General features: G+C 44.0%; 1 protein-coding gene across 7 annotated transcripts in view; it reads left to right on the forward strand.

The window, feature by feature from the left end:
- The window catches only part of LOC142403079 (protein Hook homolog 3-like), a 131,847-nt gene that overhangs the window by 7,793 nt on the left and 104,298 nt on the right, over positions 1-19,756 (forward strand). For all 7 annotated transcript variants that reach the window (XM_075489233.1, XM_075489229.1, XM_075489234.1 and 4 more), the window contains exon 2: positions 7,511-7,596. In XM_075489233.1, the coding sequence (XP_075345348.1) occupies positions 7,537-7,596 (60 nt within the window). In that variant the 5' untranslated portion in view covers positions 7,511-7,536. The remainder of the gene's footprint in view (positions 1-7,510; positions 7,597-19,756) is intronic.

Genomic DNA, 19,756 nt, shown 5'->3' on the forward strand with positions numbered 1-19,756 from the left:
GAAGTCCAGTGCACATGACCTATGTGGCGGAAGTTGGTGCAGAGTGCACCGCCGTCGTGTGCCAACTCATTGGCAATACTGACCTGCAAAGACGGAGAGGGTCCAAAAGTGGATGAAGCGGCTAGCCAGCTCCAGGAATACGAAGAAAGTATCTCTTCCTCCCTTGTCTCGGCTGTAGAGAAACTGTCCCGGAAGGTCCAGCAACTGAAAGAGGATAAGTCCTACTTTCCACCAGTACGGACCAGTATCTCAGCTATTAGGAATCAGTGTTCCTCTGCTCAAGAGAGAGGATATAGAGGGTACACACCACGAGGCACCCTATGGTTTTACCTGCGTGACCACGGAGAGGACATGAGGAAGTGGGATGGAAAACCTGCCTCGATCCTAGAGGCGTGGGTACGTGAGTTTCAAGGAAAAACAATCACCAAAGGGGGTTCTTCCAGGAAAATTGCTGCTCCGGTTTCCAGTGGACAGTTCCCCAGCCAGAGTAAAAGGGCTGATCTTACTCCTGATTATAATGAAGGGACTCCTGACCCATATGTACAAGAAATGGGTAATGAATAAAAATGTGCTCGACACCACAGCCAGGGAGAATGGCCCTACCTGGAGCATCTGGCAGAAAGCACCAGGGGAGACTCGAGGTCGACCCTTAGGGTTTTGGAGTCGGGGATACAGAGGATACGAGGCCTGCTAAACTCCAACTGAAAAAGAGATATTGGCAGCATATGAAGGGGTTTGATCTGCTTCACAAGTGGTTGGTACTGAAGCACAACTCCTCCTGGCACCCCAGCTGCCGGTGATGGGCTGGATGTTCAAAGGGAGGGTCCCCTCTACACATCATGCAACTGATGCTACGTGGAGTAAGTGGGTTGCACTGATCACACAATGGGCTCGGATAGGAACCCCCAATCGCCCAGGGATCTTGGAAGTGATCATGGACCAGCCAGAAGGTAGAGACTTCAGTATATTGCCAGAGGAGGAGGTAACGCATGCTGAGGAGGCCCCACTGTACAATAAACTACCAGAAAATGAGAAGCAATATGCCCTGTTCACTGATGGGTCCTGTCGTATTGTAGGAAAGCATCGGAGGTGGAAAGCTGCTGTATGGAGTCCTATACGACAAGTGGTAGAAACTGCTGAAGGAGAAGGGGAATCGAGCCAATTTGCAGAAGTAAAGGCCATCCAGTTGGCTTTAGACATTGCTGAATGAGAAAAGTGGCCAGTGCTCTATCTCTGTACTGATTCATGGATGGTGGCAAATGCCCTGTGGTGGTGGTTGCAGCAATGGAAGCAGAACATCTGGCAGCGCAGAGGCAAACCCATCTGGGCTGTAGCATTGTGGCAAAATATTGCTGCCCGGGTTGAGATCTTGGTTGTAAAAGTACGTCACGTAGATGCTCACGTACCCAAGAGTCAGGCCACTGAGGAACATCAAAACAACCAGCAGGTGGATCAGGCTGCTAAGATTGAAGTGGCCCAGGTGGATCTGGACTGGCAACATAAGGGTGAATTATTTATAGCTGGGTGGGCCCATGACCCCTCAGGCCATCAAGGAAGAGATGCAACATATAGATGGGCTCGTGATCGAGGGGTGGACTTAACCATGGACACTATTGCACAGGTTATCCATGAATGTGAAACATGCGCTGCAATTAAACAATCCAAGCGGTTAAAGCCTCTGTGGTATGGAGAACGATGGCTGAAATATCAATATGGGGAGGCCTGGCAGACTGATTATATCACACTCCCACAAACCCACCAAGGCAAGTGCCATGTGCTTACAATGGTGGAAGCAACGACCGGATGGCTGGAAACATATCCTGTGCCCCATGCCACTGCCCGGAACACTATCCTGGGCCTTGAAAAGCAAGTTCTGTGGCGACATGGCACCCCAGAAAGAATTGAGTCAGACAACGGGACTCATTTCCGAAACAACCTCATAGACGCCTGGGCCAAAGAGCATGGCATTGAGTGGGTATATCACATCCCCTGTCGTGCACCAGCCTCTGGGAAAATCAAACAATACAATGGACTGTTAAAGACTACACTGAGAGCAATGGGTGGTGGGACATTCAAACATTGGAATACACATTTAGCACAGACCATCTGGTTAGTCAACACTAGGGGATCTGCCAATCGACCTGGCCCTGCCCAATCAAAACTTTTACGCACTGTAGAAGGGGATAAGGTCCCTGTAGTGCACATAAAAAACATGCTGGGGAAGACAGTCTGGGTTACTCCTGCCTCGGGCAAAGGCAAGCCCATTCGTGGGATTGCTTTTGCTCAAGGACCTGGGTGCCCTTGGTGGGTCATGCGAAAGGATGGGGAAGTCTGATGTGTGCCTCAAGGGGATTTGATTTTGGGTGAGAATAGCCAATGAACTAAATGGTATGATATTAATTCCTATATAATACTGTATGTCATCACTTTCATGGTTGCTACATGCCATATCAAGGGTATTACAGTAAGAATCACCCAGATTAATGAAGAATGAACTTTGATGAAACCAAGCAAAGTGCAGCAGTAATGGAACCAGAACTGGCTTCAGCATGCAACAATCCAACACCACACACCATCTCTCCTGTCCTGAAGGACTGTTATGACAGATGGAGCCCAAACTCATGAACTAAATGAACTCAACAGACATTTTAGAGGGATGGCCCATAGACCAAGGGAATGATATCTGTGTGTATATTTCAAAAGACAGGGAAAGTGGTGGTGCTTAATTGGAATGTATTGGAAAGGGTAGAACCTGGCCATGACGTAGATGGTATAGAATATAGGGTGGATACTGTCCTGGTGTTGGCTGGGATAGAGTTAATTTTCTTCCTAGTAGCTGGTATAGTGCTGTGTTTTGGATTTTAGTATGAGAATAATGTTGATAACACACTGATGTTTTAGGTGTTGCTAAGTAATGCTTACACTAGTCAAGGACTTTTCAGCTTCCCATGCTCTGCCAGGTGCACAAGAAGCTGGGAGGGGGCACAGCCAAGATAGTTGATCCAAACTGACCAAAGTACTATTCCATACCATATGACATCATGCTCAGTATATAAACTGGGGGGAGTTGGCCAGTGGGGTAGCGATTGCTGCTCAGGGACTGGCTGGGCATCAGTCAGTGGGTGGTGAGCGATTGCATCACTTTTTTTTTTTCCTGCATTTTGTTCCTCTCTTTCTCTCTTGTTGTTTTCCTTGTCGTTACAAATTATTATCATTACTACTACTACTATTATTATTATTATTATTTTCAATTATTAAGCTTTTCTTATGTCAACCCACACATTTTCTTACTTTTGCTCTTCAGATTCTCTCCCCCATCCCACCGGGGGGGAGGGTGAGTGAGCGGCTGTGTGGTCCTTAGTTGCTGACTGAAGCTAAACCACGACAGCAGTGTTTGCAGCCCACTGTCATTGCAGATTTAGTATCCTACCAAACAAAATTTCCCAGAAACCTCTTCTGAGACTACTCTAGGCAATGCAGTATAGGTACCGAAACAGCATTGCAACCAAAGAATCTAGAACAGTGTGGCTGTGGAGTAAAGGTGCTGTGTTTTTATAATTCTTTCATCATATCTAATAGAGGTATACAGCATCTTTTCTGTTTAAAACTTTTGATTGATCAGGGTACAGACACTGACATTCTTTGCTCTGGGTGTTGCATCAGGAGTGTTTTGAACTCAGTTATATCTTCTGGCCATGTCTGAAGACCTTGGAGAGTTTTCATACATGCATGTGGCAGTTGCACTGTAATATGCCCATATCTGAAATAAGAATGACTGCAGCCTTTTCAGTGTGTTGTTTTTACCGTGTGTTGTTTTTTAGTATTTTTATCAGACATAGAGCTAAGGTCTAATACTGGGGAAGGTTGCTCAGTGCTTGCTATTTAACCAGCAGGTTTCCTCAAAGAGTTCAGTGTTGGCTGGTCTTCTGTAGCAGATTGCACTGGAGATGTCAGCAACTGTCCCTCCCCTGTCATGGTAACTGTTGTATGTTTTTCCGTTGTATGTTGCCTCCATTGAGTTGTACCTTACCTACTTTCCTTTTCTTCTTGTCTTGAAGGCCAAATAAAAATACTTTCTGGGGGTAGAGGAATTTAGATACTTATTTCCTTGGTAGAGGTGTTAAAACTCTCTATGAAGTGGGCATTTTGTAAATACTGTTCAAGGCCTCTCTTTTGGCTATTTCCATTTTGAAAGTATTTCTAGCTCTTTATGTGGTATCCGTCCTTACTGTTCTATTTGACTTTCTCCCTTTTGGCTGAAAAACTTCCTCAGTGTGGTGTTTGTGTCTTCTGTGCAGTACCCATTCCAAACTGGAAGGATCTGCCTGCATTCATATGAGATCTAAGGCCATCTGAGCAACTCCTGACAGAGACTTTGATCCTTCAGGAAGGGTACTTGTGAATTTTTTTTGTAAGTTCCCTTTGTGAAGTAAGTCAAAGTTGCTGGTATTCACTAGTTAAGCTATGTTTTTCCTTTCCTCTTCAGTTACTTCCTTACTTTTTATGCTATAGTACTTTTAGTCTTTGTGTCTCTCCTGTGTAGCCTATACTTTAAGCACCTGTTTTGATTTCTTGTAAATGACAGGATTGCAGGAGACTAGCTAAGCCTCTTTGTTCTAGTCATTGATCACCAACTGCAAAGTTGTAGGCTTTCATTTTTTCTTCTGAGGGTGATATCATATCTGCACCAAGGAGCTCATGGGTATTTGTACCATCTAACTAAGCTTCTGACTAGTACTGTATATTCTTTGTGGAGGTCTCATTGACTGTTGGGAGCTAAGACTGTCTGGGAACTGAATTTAGATATCTAAGTTGGACAGCAAGTGTGTATTCATACTGTTTATGTTTCTGGTGTATTAGAAGATCTGGGAAATTGAAGTTTGTATTTTGCATATTTCAGAGTTGCAGAGCATTTAACGGGGCATAGCCTTTCCTCTGTTCTAGGGTTACATAAGATAAAGCTTTGAGGGAGATTGTTTGCCACAGGCAAGAAGGTATTCTTAGCTTTATTATGGGGAAAAGTGTGAGAGGGAAGGAGTGGCAAAGAGAAACTGTTATATACTGTGCTGCTTGGGTGGGGGAGGAGGAGTCTGGAGTGAAGAAGTAAAGCTGGGCATGAGAAATATTTGTTTTAATGTTTGTCTTTGTTTCTCACGACCTGAATCTATTTTAATTGGCAATAAATTAAATTACATTAAATTAATTTTCCCCAATTTGAGTCTGTTTTGCCTGTGACCGTAATTGGTAAGCAATCTCCCTGTCTTTATCTCAGCCTGCGAGCTTTCTCATCCTAGTTTCTCCCCCTGTCCTGCTGAAGAGGGGGAGCAAGCGAGTGGCTGGGTGGGCATTTGGCCCTTAGCCAAGGTTAACCCACCACAATACCTTTGGGGGAAGAGTTCTTTATTCCATCTGTCAATAAAGATGGTGCTTTTCATCTAAGCTATACCTGCAAGAAGGTAGAGTTCTGGGCGTCAAATGACTTCTTTATTCTGCAGGGGCACAACTGTTATCTGTGTTCATCTATGCTTTTTAACATAATGTTTGAAATGTGTTTAAATCTGAACTACTCGTCTTCTAAGCTTCTCCAAACCCTATCCAAGAAGTTAAAGGCCTTTGTTTTGCCTTATGCTGTCAAATAAAAACTATACACCTTTGCATGTCAAACATTGTTTAAATAGGGGTTAAATGGGGTGTACTTTTCTGGTGCTTTTCAGTTTTCCAGTAATCTGGCAGTCTTCATCTGTGATAACAATGGTTTTCTTAATGGATTTGAATGCTATTCTGCCACATAAACCAATGTCTGTTTTTAGAGAATAGTTGCATTATTTTTGATAGATTAAACTTTGTGGATTGTTGCAGGGAAAAACTTTTCAACTCACATGATTTAAATCAAATGAGGATCAAAGTGTTTTATTGATTTATTAACAATATATAATTAAACAGCAATAATTGAACTATACATTCAGAATCCATATCAATAATACAACAGATAAACCACAATACTAAACACCTACAAAATGTTCATAAACACCTACATATTTCTAAATATGCTTCTGTTGCTACTCCTAAACTAATCACACATGCACACGCACACACAGAGTTAACACCCACCCCTCCCCCCGCAAGGCAGTGTAGAGTAACAAGCACACCTCCCCTTCTGGTAGTGTGTGTTACCCTACTTGCACACCCCTCATGTGGAACATGCGGGTGCTGCAGCTTTAGGTGTGCCCGTGCTGCTCCGTACAATCTGCTAATGCACATGCCAGTGAGAAAGCGCCCCAAGAGGTCACCTTTGCACCCCGAGGGGTGGACCCCTACTCGGTGCACCCTGTACTGCCAGCCCAGTAGCTGGATGCAGGCTACTCATGAGGGAGGAGGCTGCTTTGCTAGGCCTAGGTGGAGGTTGCGATGCCAGTTTCACTGTTTCTCTGTTGCCATTTCTTTTTCCACATTTGCAAAATTTTACTGCTTCTTTTTTAAGCTGACACAACACCAACACACACACACCCGCTTCCTGCCAAGTCTCTTTTGTAATTCCCTGGTTACTGTTTAATCCAGCTGATGGTCATCATCCTCTTAATTGTTATCAGTTTGGGGCAAATGCCCTCTCAGACAGTTGTGGGTGTCCCATTCACACCCACTGTTACACTCACATCCCTATCTTATCAGTGGTTGTTATCCAGGCCTTGTTGCCAGGAAGAGGCCTCACAGACTGCCCCACAGTGGTATTATTCTTTGGGTTATGTTGTTATCTGGATTTCCTCAAGAGCCTTGTAGAAAACTAACACTGGTTGTAGGGGTTTTTTGAGAATGTGTTTATACGATTATATTATTTGACATATATATTATTTTGACACTGGCCAAGTAGAGATATAGGTTTTTAGAATTTGATGCTCCAAAGGGTAAACTAGTGGTTCACCTCTTGTAAACTCTGTTCTCAATATTTTGTTCTATGATATGTTTCTGGTTTTAAAAGACAGTTTTTTTCTGTGGTGTTTCTGAAATTCATCACTGCTTGGTGAGATGTGTATGTATATGTCCTAAAAAACGTGAATGTGCATAAAGAAAGTTGTAGTATATTTGCAATTGACAATATTGCCAATGATCTTTTTTTAAAGAGAATAAGAAAAGGAATTTGGACAAATTATTTCAAAGTATGATTAAGTAGATGAAAGCTCAGAAAGAAGTGTTTATTTAGGCTCAGGCTATTCAAAAATTACCTATTGTATACTGTATTTTCATTTTATCATCACAATTGCTCTATTGTTTTTTTGTTATATAAATACCCTGAAGCCATGCTGACTACTCGATGATTTTTATGCCTTTAATGTGCCTGGAAATGGTTTCCAGGATTAGCTGCTTTTTATCAATCTAAAACTTTCTACCTCTCTACTTATACAATAAATGTGTACTTTTTTATTCTAAGTAACAACAGCAAATAAAATAAGCACCAAAAGGTTTTCAGAAGTAAAAGAAGAAAATAACTTCTTTTTTTCCCCTTCCTCTTCAGATCCAGACATTTAACATTGAAACACCATGCCAGACTGTGGAAGACTTAACGAATGGGGTTGTGATGGCTCAGGTGCTCCAAAAGATGTAAGAACAAATTTGTTTCATGATTTTTGGTGCACAAGTTTATCACTTGTACATTTGTCTGAATTTGAGTATATTTTCTTATTTCAAATTTGGCCAGTATTCAGTAAGTACTCAACTAAACTATGTTTAGCCAGTGCTTTTAATCTGGAATATGGGCACTACTTTTTCTCCAACTTTCAGATAGTTATCTTAACAGCACTTAATATAAGCCTAAAAAAATAGTACTTGGACAAGGTGCTTATCTAGTGCTAATCTTATTGAAAAGTAAATTGGGTTAAAACTGAGCTTATATGTTCACAAAATTTAAATTTCATCTTAAACATTTGAAGCCAGTGCAAGGTGAATTATTAGCTTGGGGCAGTGTTTGAAGTTATAGTACACTGTATCACGTTAGAATTGCAGTAGATAGAAAAGATGAAGCTGTTAAAATTGTCTGTGTTACTGCTCACACTTTTGCTATCATTTTTATGAGTGTTAGAGGGGAGTGCAAATACTGAACAGGCATCAAAAATAACTCTGGAACTGGAGTTAGTCTTTCCAGGTCATGTCTTAGTTGTATTAGCAGGGCAGCATGGGGAATCTGGATCAAACAATAAAACTTCTGTGAGAAGGGAGCAAGGCAAAAAGCAGGATCACAGCCCTGGACTTCGGGAGAGCAGATTTTGACCTCTTCAGGGATCTGCTTGGAAGAATCCCATGGAATAAGACCCTGGAGAAAAGAGGGGTCTAGGAGAGCTCGTTGATTTTTTTTTCAAGAATCACCTCCTCTAAGCTCAAGAATGGTCCATCCCAACGAGAAGGAAATCAAGGAAAGGTGGCAGGAGGCCTGCATGGATGAACGAGGAGCTCCTGACTAAACTCAAGCATAAGAAGTGGTAGCAGGGAAAGGAGACCCAGGAGGAATACAGAGTCACTGTTTGAGTGTTCAGGGATGGGGGTTAGGAAAGCCAAAGCCCGCCTGGAGTTGAATCTGGCAAGAAACATGAAGTGTAACAAGAAAGGATTCTACAAGTACATGAACAGCAAAAGGAAGTCTAGGGAAAACATGGGCCCACTGCTGAATGGGGCAGGGCACTTGATGACAAATGGCATGGAAAAGGCTGAGGTACTCAATGCCGCCTTCACTTCAGTCTTTCCTGGCAAGACCAGCCTTCAGGAATCACGGCTACTGAAACCAGAGGGAAAGAGAAGCAAAGAAGACTTGTCCTCGGTGGAGGAGGATTAGGTTAGAGAAAATTTAAACAAGTTGAACGCACACAAGTCCATGGGACCTGATGGGATGCACCCATAAATGCTAATGGAGCTGGCCAATGTCATTGCGAGGCCACTCTCAATTGGTCTTTGAAAGGTCGTGGTGATTGGGAGAGGTTCCTGAGGACTGGAGGAAAGCAAATGTCACCCCTGCCTTCAAGAAGGGAGACACAGGGAACTACAGGCCAATCATCCTCACCTCGATCCCTGGGAAGGTGCTGGAGCTAATCCTGGAAACCATTTCCAGACACAGACAAGAAGGAGTGAAGAAGAGGGAGCCAGACTCTTCTCGATGATGCCCACTGATGGGAGAGGAGGCAATGGGCACAAATTGAAATACAGAAATTGGAATACAGGAAATTCCATTTAAAGATTAGAAATTACTTTTCTACTGTGAGGGTGATTTGAGCATTGGAACTGGTTGCCTATAGAGAGCTTCCCTTGCTGTAGCTGCCCCTGTTTTGAGCATGATTTTGAGGGGCCTCTTCCAACCTTAACTATTCTATGATTCTATAAGCTGAATGGCTTTGTTTTAATAATGTAATCTTAGTGGTATGCAAGGACATTACATTCTTAAAGCAAAGGGAAAAATCACTATTATGCTGGATAATAATAAATTTTTATTAAAAACTTTGAAGTTAATTAGGATTAAAATAGTGTATACATTAGTTAAGCATGCCAGTATATAGTCTAGGATGTTTCTGTATACAATCTGAATTTGAGAATGAAATATTTTGAAATGCTTATGTTCAAGTGTATTAGCTGTCTAACCTTGACACCGTGCACAGTGTTTTGGCTCCTGGGGGACTATAGATAAGCATAGTAGTTAATAAGTAGTTAATATATATCTAGAACTACCTGTTTTCAGAGAGAGTTTTTTTTAACCTTTCATTAGAAGAAGTTTCAGGTAAGAGAAACATATCTGTTGTGGGAAACCCAAATAAGTCCAATAGCTTTAGTAGTGGAAAAAACATGGATTTTCTTAACGGAAGTTCTGAAGAAACAGTTATTTTACTGAGGGAACAAATACAGTCATCTGGAGATTTCTCACATAACTTCTCCTGTGAAGAAAGTGAAGCATCAATTATTTATAAAAATAATAAATGCTGTCCTCTGTATACTTTGCTTTAAGGGAATCTTTGCAATTGCAAATAATGTCAGCAGTCCTGGCTGCTTTAGAATAAGTGAAAAAATCTTTAAGTATTTTGTGTTGACATAAAAGAAGACAAAAGATAGAAATAGTAGTTATAATCCAACATTTAAAATAGCATATTCTTAAGTTTTCTGAAATGTGACTATCAGTGTTACAAGTCTAATAAGAAATTGGATGCTGTTTCTTTCTTCAAGATTGTAATATTCTTCTTCTCTTACCTGCTAAAGTAGAAGAGAAGTTTATCACATAGATGGTAAGCAAGCTTAGTAAATTCTGTAAGAAGTCAAGATTTTTATCAAAATTGTCTGTAAATTCTTTGTTGGAGCATTTGGTAGAGAAAAATATGATTGTTGCATATTGAGTTTGGATGTTCATCAGTCATCAACTTGTGCAGTTTTCCTCATAGAGTGCAATTCCCATTTACTTCATGACATGTTAGCAATTCATAAAGTGTCATTGTTCTTTTGTTAGCTTTTTTAAATTGACTAGTTCAAGGACTGGTCAGAATTGGGATCTAAAAAAAAATACTATGCCTTGATTGTATACCAAAATAAAGCTTGAATAACAGACCTCAATAATCTTACTGATAGTATTTTTAACTTTTAACCTATTACTGGTGACTTGGGATGCTGTGCCCCCCCCCCACAAGTAAGCAAGGAAATCTACTCTGAGATACTGTTTTCAACTGTGATTTCAAGTGATTTCTTAAAAAGAAAAGTATGTACCATGTGAATATTGTGTTTCTGTAGCAGCACTTGAATTTTTTTCCCTTAGCAATAGTCACATTGATACTGAATGTTAGCTGGACTTTGTCAGTGTATCCAGAGAAGTTTAAGTAAAGATCAGCTAAGCAATTGCAAGTCTTCTGCTGTCTCATGCAATAATTTGAGCCTAACAAAATTACTCTTTGGCTATCTTAACTCATGTCAACTCTAATTCAGATTTACCACTTTGCATGCTTGTGTAATGAAGATATTGATTCTCATACATGGGTTTAACAATAACCTGGACTGTATTTCTCTTGAGAAAAGCTTTGGAGCAAAGGAATTGCAGCAACGAGTTGATCTTAGAATTCTAAGACAATAATAAGGTATGCATGACTTCTAAGGAAAAATATGATTGCTTCTCTTTTTGTAGTAGTAGTGGATACCTCCAGTGGATCCTTGATGTAGCTATCAAGGGTAGCAAACACAATAGACAGCTGTGTCTCTGAATGTGAAAGGTGGGCACATAGATGTGGTCACTATGTTTGGTCTAAATAGTTGGTTTAAAAAACTGATAGGGAGCCAATAGACAAAGCCATTGTAGAGAATACAAAGAGAAAGCATTCATTGCTGTTAACAATTTGAAAAACAAATTTGAAACTAGTCAAGTTCTCCATTTTGCTACTTCAATTCAAACAGGTACTACAGAAAGGATACTTATTTAAGTAAGGTTGGAGTGTTCAGACAAATAAAAGGAGTTAGAATAGAACAGAGGAGTCAGTCTTTTCTGTATCAGCAGCACTGGTTCCCTCCCCGTCCCAAGAAGGAGCACTAAGTAGAAGAAAGTTGACACATAAGTAGAAATGCATAACAGCAAGGCAGGTGGGTGCTAGAAGTTATACAGAAGTCATGCATTAAAGTTTAATAGGGAAGAATAAATTAGCCCTAAAAGCAATAGATGACTATAAATAAGGGAATGGAGCCTGGATCATAGGCATATAGTCTGTGACTTACAGTTGTCATCTTCAATGAAGAACTGAGTTTTTTCACCTCACTCTTCCAACCCTTCAGCAAGTGCATCTTAAAGACAAATTTAGAATGGACACTGGAGTCAAAATCAACTTAAAAATGGTTTCTCTTATTCCATTGAGAAAGGTAAACTGCTACTTCTGTAAATGATGTTTCCTGAAGTTTCGGGCAGTTACAGCTGCCTCCAATTTAAGGTCCTCCACCAATGTGTGTTCATTGAGGCTGATAACATTAATTGCATTGGGGAGGGGAAGAGATTTCTGATGACTTTTCAGTGCATCAGGAATTTCATCATAACTGTACTGGGTCTGGCTGGGATGGAGTTAACTTTCTTCATAGCAGCCCATATGGTGCTGTGCTTTGGATTTGTGACTAAAACAGTGCTGATAACACATCAATGTTTTGGATATTGTTGAACAGTGTTTGCACAGCATCAAGGCTTTCCCTTTTTCCCACTCTACCCTAGCCCACTGAGTAGGCTGGGGGTGGGCAAGAGGTGGGAGGGGACACAGCTGGAACAGCTGACCTGAATTGACCAAAGAGATATTCCATGCCATATAACATTATGCTCAGCAATAAAAAATGGGAGTTTGGTCTTTCCAAAGTAGCTGTTGCTCAGAGATTGGCTGGGCATCGGTCTGTTTGTGGGAGCTGTGGTCCGAACAGTAATGGAGTCTTACAACATCTTATAAAACAAAGCTTTATTGAGGCAGTAAGAAAGAGGAGCAATGACGCGCCCATACGGTGACTCACCCAATCACTGATATCAAACACAAGATCATAAGCGATGCCATGGCTCCGGGGGACTGCCAGGGACACTTGGTGTCTGGGTCATCTGGCAGCAACAGCCAATCATGCAAATGTCTTTTCAATGCGGGCAAGAGTCATGCTGCACCTTGGCTTCATCAATGGCAGTGTGATTTCAGAGAATCATACCTTACATGGAATGCGGGTGGCATCCTGCCTACACGGACGATGTTGGTCAGGGGGCAGGGTGTCAGGGGGCAGGGGGTCAGCAGTATGTCTATGCTGCCAATGTTGGTCAAGGGGCAGGGTATCAGGAGGTGTGTTGTGGTTTAGCCCCAGTTGGCAATTAAGTACCACAGAGCTGCTTGCTCACCCTCCCCCTCTGTTGGGATGGGGGAAAGAATCAAACGAGCAAAATTAAGAAAACTCATGGGCTGAGATAAGAACAGTTTAATAATTGGAACACAAAAAAAAAAAAAGTAATGAGAAGGAAAACAACAAGAGAGTAAGAGAGGAACAAAACGCAGGAAAAAAACAAGTGATACAACCGCTTACCACCTGCTCACCGATGCCCAGCCAGTCCCCGAGCAGCAATCGCTACCCCCCAGCCAACTCCCCCCAGTTTATATACTGAGCATGATGTCATATGGTATGGAATAGCCCTTTGGCCAGTTTGGATCAACTATCTTGGCTGTGCCCCCTCCCAGCTTCTTGTGCACCTGGCAGAGCATGGGAAGCTGAAAAGTCCTTGACTAGTGTAAGCATTACTTAGCAACAACTAAAACATCAGTGTGTTATCAACATTATTCTCATACTAAAATCCAAAACACAGCACTATACCAGCTACTAGGAAGAAAATTAACTCTATCCTAGCCAAAACCAGGACAGTATCCACCCTATATTCTATACCATCTACGTCATGCCCAGGTTCAAACCTTTCCAATACATTCCAATTAAGCACCACCACTTTCCCTGTCTTTTGAAATATACACACAGATATCATTCCCTTGGTCTATGGGCCATCCCTCTAAAATGTCTGTTGAGTTCATTTAGTTCATGAGTTTGGGCTCCATCTGTCATAACAGTCCTTCAGGACAGGAGAGATGGTGTGTGGTGTTGGATTGTTGCATGCTGAAGCCAGTTCTGGTTCCATTACTGCTGCACTTTGCTTGGTTTCATCAAAGTTCATTCTTCATTAATCTGGGTGATTCTTACTGTAATACCCTTGATATGGCATGTAGCAACCATGAAAGTGATGACATACAGTATTATATAGGAATTAATATCATACCATTTAGTTCATTGGCTATTCTCACCCAAAATCAAATCCCCTTGAGGCACACATCAGACTTCCCCATCCTTTCGCATGACCCACCAAGGGCACCCAGGTCCTTGAGCAAAAGCAATCCCACAAATGGGCTTGCCTTTGCCCGAGGCAGGAGTAACCCGGACTGTCTTCCCCAGCATGTTTTTTATGTGCACTACAGGGACTTTATCCCCTTCTACAGTAGGTAAATGTTTTGATTGGGCAGGGCCAGCTCGATTGGCAGATCCCCTAGTGTTGACTAACCAGATGGTCTGTGCTAAATGTGTATTCCAATGTTTGAATGTCCCACCACCCATTGCTCTCAGTGTAGTCTTTAACAGTCCATTGTATCGTTCAATTTTCCCAGAGGCTGGTGCATGACAGGGGATGTGATATACCCACTCAATGCCATGCCCTTTGGCCCAGGTGTCTATGAGGTTGTTTCGGAAATGAGTCCCCTTGTCTGACTCAATTCTTTCTGGGGTGCCATGTCGCCACAGGACTTGCTTTCCAAGGCCCAGGATAGTGTTCCGGGCGGTGGCATGGGGCACAGGATATGTTTCCAGCCATCCGGTCGTTGCTTCCACCATTGTAAGCACATGGCGCTTGCCTTGGTGGGTTTGTGGGAGTGTGATATAATCAGTCTGCCAGGCCTCCCCATATTGATATTTCAGCCATCGCCCTCCATACCACAGAGGCTTTAACCCCTTGGCTTGTTTAATTGCAGCGCATGTTTCACATTCATGGATAACCTGTGCAATAGTGTCCATGGTCAAGTCCACCCCTCGATCACGAGCCCATCTATATGTTGCATCTCTTCCTTGATGGCCTGAGGGGTCATGGGCCCACCTAGCTATAAATAATTCACCCTTATGTTGCCAGTCCAGATCCACTTGAGCCACTTCAATCTTAGCAGCCCTATCCACCTGCTGGTTGTTTTGATGTTCTTCAGTGGCCCGACCCTTGGTAACGTGAGCATATACGTGACGTACTTTTACAACCAGGTTCTGAACTCGGGCAGCAATATCTTGCCACAATGCTACAGCCCAGATGGGTTTACCTCTGCGCTGCCAATTGTTCTGCTTCCATTGCCGTAACCACCCCCACAGGGCATTTGCCACCATCCATGAGTCAGTACAGAGATAGAGCACTGGCCACTTTTCTCATTCAGCAATGTCTAAAGCCAACTGGATGGCCTTTACTTCTGCAAATTGGCTCGATTCCCCTTCTCCTTCAGCAGTTTCTACAACTTGTCGTATAGGACTCCATACAGCAGCTTTCATCTCCGATGCTTTCCTACAATACGACAGGACCCATCAGTGAACAGGGCATATTGCTTCTCATTTTCTGGTAGTTTATTGTACAGTGGGGCCTCCTCAGCACGCGTTACCTCCTCCTCTGGCAATATACTGAAGTCTCTACCTTCTGGCTGGTCCATGATCACTTCCAAGATCCCTGGGCAACTGGGGTTCCCTATTCGAGCCTGTTGTGTGATCAGTGCAACCCACTTACTCCACGTAGCATCAGTTGCATGATGTGTACAGGGGACCCTCCCTTTGAACATCCAGCCCATCACCGGCAGCCGAGGTGCCAGGAGGAGCTGTGTTTCAGTACCAACCAATTCCGAAGCAGCTTGAACTCCTTCATATGCTGCCAGTATCTCTTTTTCAGTTGGAGTTTAACAGGCCTCGGATCCTCTGTATCCCCGACTCCAAAACCCTAGATGTCGACCTCAAGTCTCCCCTGGTGCTTTCTTCCAGATGCTCCAGGTAGGGCCATTCTCCCTGGCTGCGGTGTCAAGCCCATTTTTTACATCTTGCCCTGCCCGGATGGGCCCAAGGGCATCAATATATTGCAGATGTTCCAGAGCTTCACCCTGTTCCAATGCAGTCTGCATCAGTACATGGCAAATGGTAGGGCTCTGTTTCCAGCCCTGGGGCAGCAGATTCCAAGTGTACTGAACGCCCCTCCAAGTGAAAGCAAACTGTGGCCTGCACTCTGCTGCCAAATGGATTGAGAAAAACGCATTAGCAATATCAGTTGTAGCATACCATTTAGCTGCTTTTGACTCCAGTTCATAATGAAGTTGCAGCATGTCCAGCATGGCAGCACTCAGCGGTGGCGTGACTTCATTCAGGCCAGGATAGTCTACTGTTAGTCTCCACTCTCCATTAGACTTTCGCACTGGCCATATAGGACTGTTAAAAGGTGAACGAGTCTTACTGATCACTCCTTGGCTCTCCAGTCAACAAATCAGCTTATGGATGGGAGTCAGGGAGTCTCGGTTGGTGCGATATTGCCTCCGGTGCACCATTGTGGTAGCAATTGGCACCTGTTGTTCTTCGACCCTCAGCAACCCCACAACAGAAGGGTCCTCCAAAACACCGGGCAGGGTGGACAGCTGTTTAATTTCCTCCGTCTCCAAGGCAGCTATACCAAAAGCCCACCGGTACCCTTTTGGGTCCTTGAAATACCCTCTCCTGAGGTAGTCTATGCCAAGGATGCACGGAGCCTCTGGGCCAGTCACAATGGGGTGCTTTTGCCACTCATTCCCAGTTAGGCTCACTTCGGCCTCCAATACAGTCAGCTGTTGGGATTCCCCTGTGACTTCAGAAATACAAATGGATTCTGCCCTATATAGCTTGATGGCATTAGGGTACACTGTGCACCGGTGTCCACTAGAGCCTTATACTCCTGTGGGTCTGATGTTCCAGGCCATCGAATCCACACAGTCCAGTAAACCCGGTTGTCCCTTTCCTCCTCCTGGCTGGAGGCAGGGCCCCTCTAGTCCTGGTCATAGTATTCATTACCCACTTCTTGTACATATGAGTCAGGAGTCCCTTCATTAAAATCAGAAGTAAGATCATCCCTTTTACTCTGCCTGGGGAACTGTCCACTGGAAACCGGAACAGCAATTTTCCTGGAAGAACCCCCTTTGGTGATTGTTTTTCCTTGCAACTCACGTACCCGCGCCTCTAGGGTCGAGGTAGGTTTTCCATCCCACTTCCTCATGTCCTCTCCGCGATCACGCAAGTAAAACCATAGGGTGCCCCGTGGTGTGTACCCTCTATATCCTCTCTCTTGAGCAGAGGAACACTGATTCCTAATAGCTGAGATACTGGTCCGTACAGGTGGAAAGTAGGACCTATCCTCTTTGAGTTGCTGGACCTTCCCGGACAGTTTTTCCACAGCTGAGACAAGAGAGGAAGAGATACTTTCTTCGTATTCCTGGAGCTGGCTAGCCGCTTCATCCACTGTTGGACCCTCTCCGTCTTTCCAGGTCAGTATTGCCAATGAGTTGGCATACGACGATGGTGCACTCTGCACCAATTTCCGCCACATGGGTTGTGTGCACCGGACTTCATGTGGATCTTTGGATAACTGCTCGTTGTTCAGGTCACCATAAATCACCTCCAGCACGCCTAATTCCCTCAGGTACTGGATACCTTTCTCCATGGTGGTCCATTTGCCTGGGCCATATATATCATCTTCCTTGAAGGGATACCTTTCCTTCATAGCTGACAGGAGTCGCTTCCAGAGGCTGAGGGTTGTGCCCCTTTTCCAATCACTTTGTCAATGCCCCCTTCCCTAGAAAGGGATCCCAGCTGCTTGGCTTCCTTAACCTCTAATTCCAGGCTACTGGCCCCGTTATCCCAGCATTGGAGCAGCCAGGTGACAATGTGGTCACCTGGACGATGGCTGATATCTTTTCGCATATCTTGCAGCTCACTCAGGGATAGGGATCAGGTGGTTTCCATCTCATCCACGAGTTCTTCCTCTTCCTCCTCCTCTCTTTGTGATGGCCCTGCTTTTTCATCCTCCCTTTCTAAAGGAGCTGACTTTCGCTTCCAAGATTTCTTCTTGTGTGTAGGGATGACTGATATACGCACGAGTTGGTTCCCTGGTTCAACCGCAGTGCCTGTCGCAGGGGGGCTGGAGTAACTGCAGTGCCTGTCGCAGGGCAAGCTGGAGTAGCCGTACTGCCTGTTGCAAGGAGGGCTGGTGTATCTGTGGTGCCTGTCGTTTTGTCACCAGATCTTTGAGGCTACTGAATAGTGTTGAACAGGGCTTGGTAGGTATGGGCCAGGCCCCAGCACATTGCAGTGATTTGTGTCTCTCTGGAATTGCCAGGGTGACAGCATACTTTTTCCAAATATTCTACTAATTTTTCAGGATTCTGCACTTGTTCAGGGGTGAGGTTCCAAAACATTGGAGGTGCCCACTGTCCTAGGCATTTGCCCATACTGTCCCACACACCGTGCCACTCATAACTATCTGGCCTTGGGGCGGATCTCTGGATGATGTTCTTAAATTGCTTACTAACCTTAGACAAAAACTGAAACAATGTTCCCAAGCAATACCAATAGATGTATTTTAACTACCGAAGGATGTTCAAGATACTGAAAAGTTATGGTAATGAAGGAGGAAACATCATAGAAGAAGGTAGCGAAGGTGCCATTCTGTATTTCCTCCATTAAAAACCTCTCAGAGGAAGAAGTATAATTGCTAATTGTCTCCATGAGGTGGTACCCGGCATACAGTAATGGCTTCAGTACGAAACTCAGATACCAAATTAAGCTCAAGGTCACTGTTTTAATAACAAATCTCCCAGGCAAAACATCACTAATCACTGCAGAGCACAGCAAACTGCAAAAACCAACACCAATCTTATACATGTACAGCAAAAAACTGAGCATGGTGCAGATCAGGTAAACCAATATCAAGAACAGATGAATCAATATTGTGACCTGCAACTATTAACAGATCTAAATTCCTTAATATGCTCTGGTTAATCTGTTATTATCTCAAACCCTTCGAGCCCCACGTTGGGTGCCAAAAAGGACTGTTGTGGTTTAGCTTGTCGGGGACTAAGCACCACACAGCCGCTCGCTCACCCTCCCCCACCCGTTGTGATGGGGGTGAGAATCAAAAGAGCAAAAGTAAGAAAACGCATGGGTTGAGATAAGAACAGTTTAATAAATGGAACACACAAAAGAAAATACTAATAATAAATTGTAATGAGAAGGAAAACAACAAAAGAGTGAGAGAGGAACAAAACCTAGGAAAAAACCAAGTGATACAACCGCTCACCACCCGCCGACCAACACCCAGCCAGTTCCCAAGCAGCGATCGCTACCCCCCGGCCAACTCCCCCCAGTTTATATACTGATCATGATGTCATACGGTATGGAATAGCCCTTTGGCCAGTTGGGATCAGCTATCTTGGCTGTGCCCCCTCCCAGCTTCTTGTGCACCTGGCAGAGCATGGGAAGCTGAAAAGTCCTTGACCAGTGTAAGCACTACTTAGCAACAACTAAAACATCAGTGTGTTATCAATATTATTCTCATACTAAATCCAAAACCAGCTACTAGGAAGAAAATTAACTCTATCCCAGCCAAAACCAGGACAAGGTGGCAGGTGACTCCTTTTGCATTGTTATTTCTTTTCTTTTTTATTTCTTATGCCCTCTTTCCTTCTCCTATTAAACTGTCATTATCTTGACCCACAAGTTTTCTCATTTTTGTTTTTCCTTTACTCTCCCCTTTCCTGCTACGAGAGCGGGGGATTGAGCAAGTGGCTGTGTGGGTGCAGTTTAAAACCGAGTGAACCCGCCATTTCAGCGAAGCCACCGAGGCGAAGGGCTCCGGAGCGGAGGATCGCGCCGGGGGACCCTTCCTAAGGCGGCAAAACCGCGAGGGCAGAAGCGCAGGGAGAGAGAGGGTACCCCAGCCCCCGCCTCTCCAGAGCAGGAAAGAGTGAGCTCTTGATGAGCGGCAGCTCTGACTCAGCGTGGGCGGGGACAAGAGTGATGGCAGCCAAACCCCCTCACATACAAGAGCCGCCCCCAACGAGCGCGGTGCGTCAGAAGGGCGTGGCGCGGCAGTTCGCGCGGGCAGGGCGCAGTCCCCCTCCTGGCTCTAAAGGGTAACTCAACTAGTGGTCATCGTTCTCCCAGGAGAGGACCTAGT

The sequence above is a fragment of the Mycteria americana genome, assembly GCF_035582795.1.
Source record: "Mycteria americana isolate JAX WOST 10 ecotype Jacksonville Zoo and Gardens chromosome W unlocalized genomic scaffold, USCA_MyAme_1.0 Scaffold_33, whole genome shotgun sequence".
In the NCBI taxonomy this organism is placed as follows: Eukaryota; Metazoa; Chordata; class Aves; order Ciconiiformes; family Ciconiidae; genus Mycteria; species Mycteria americana.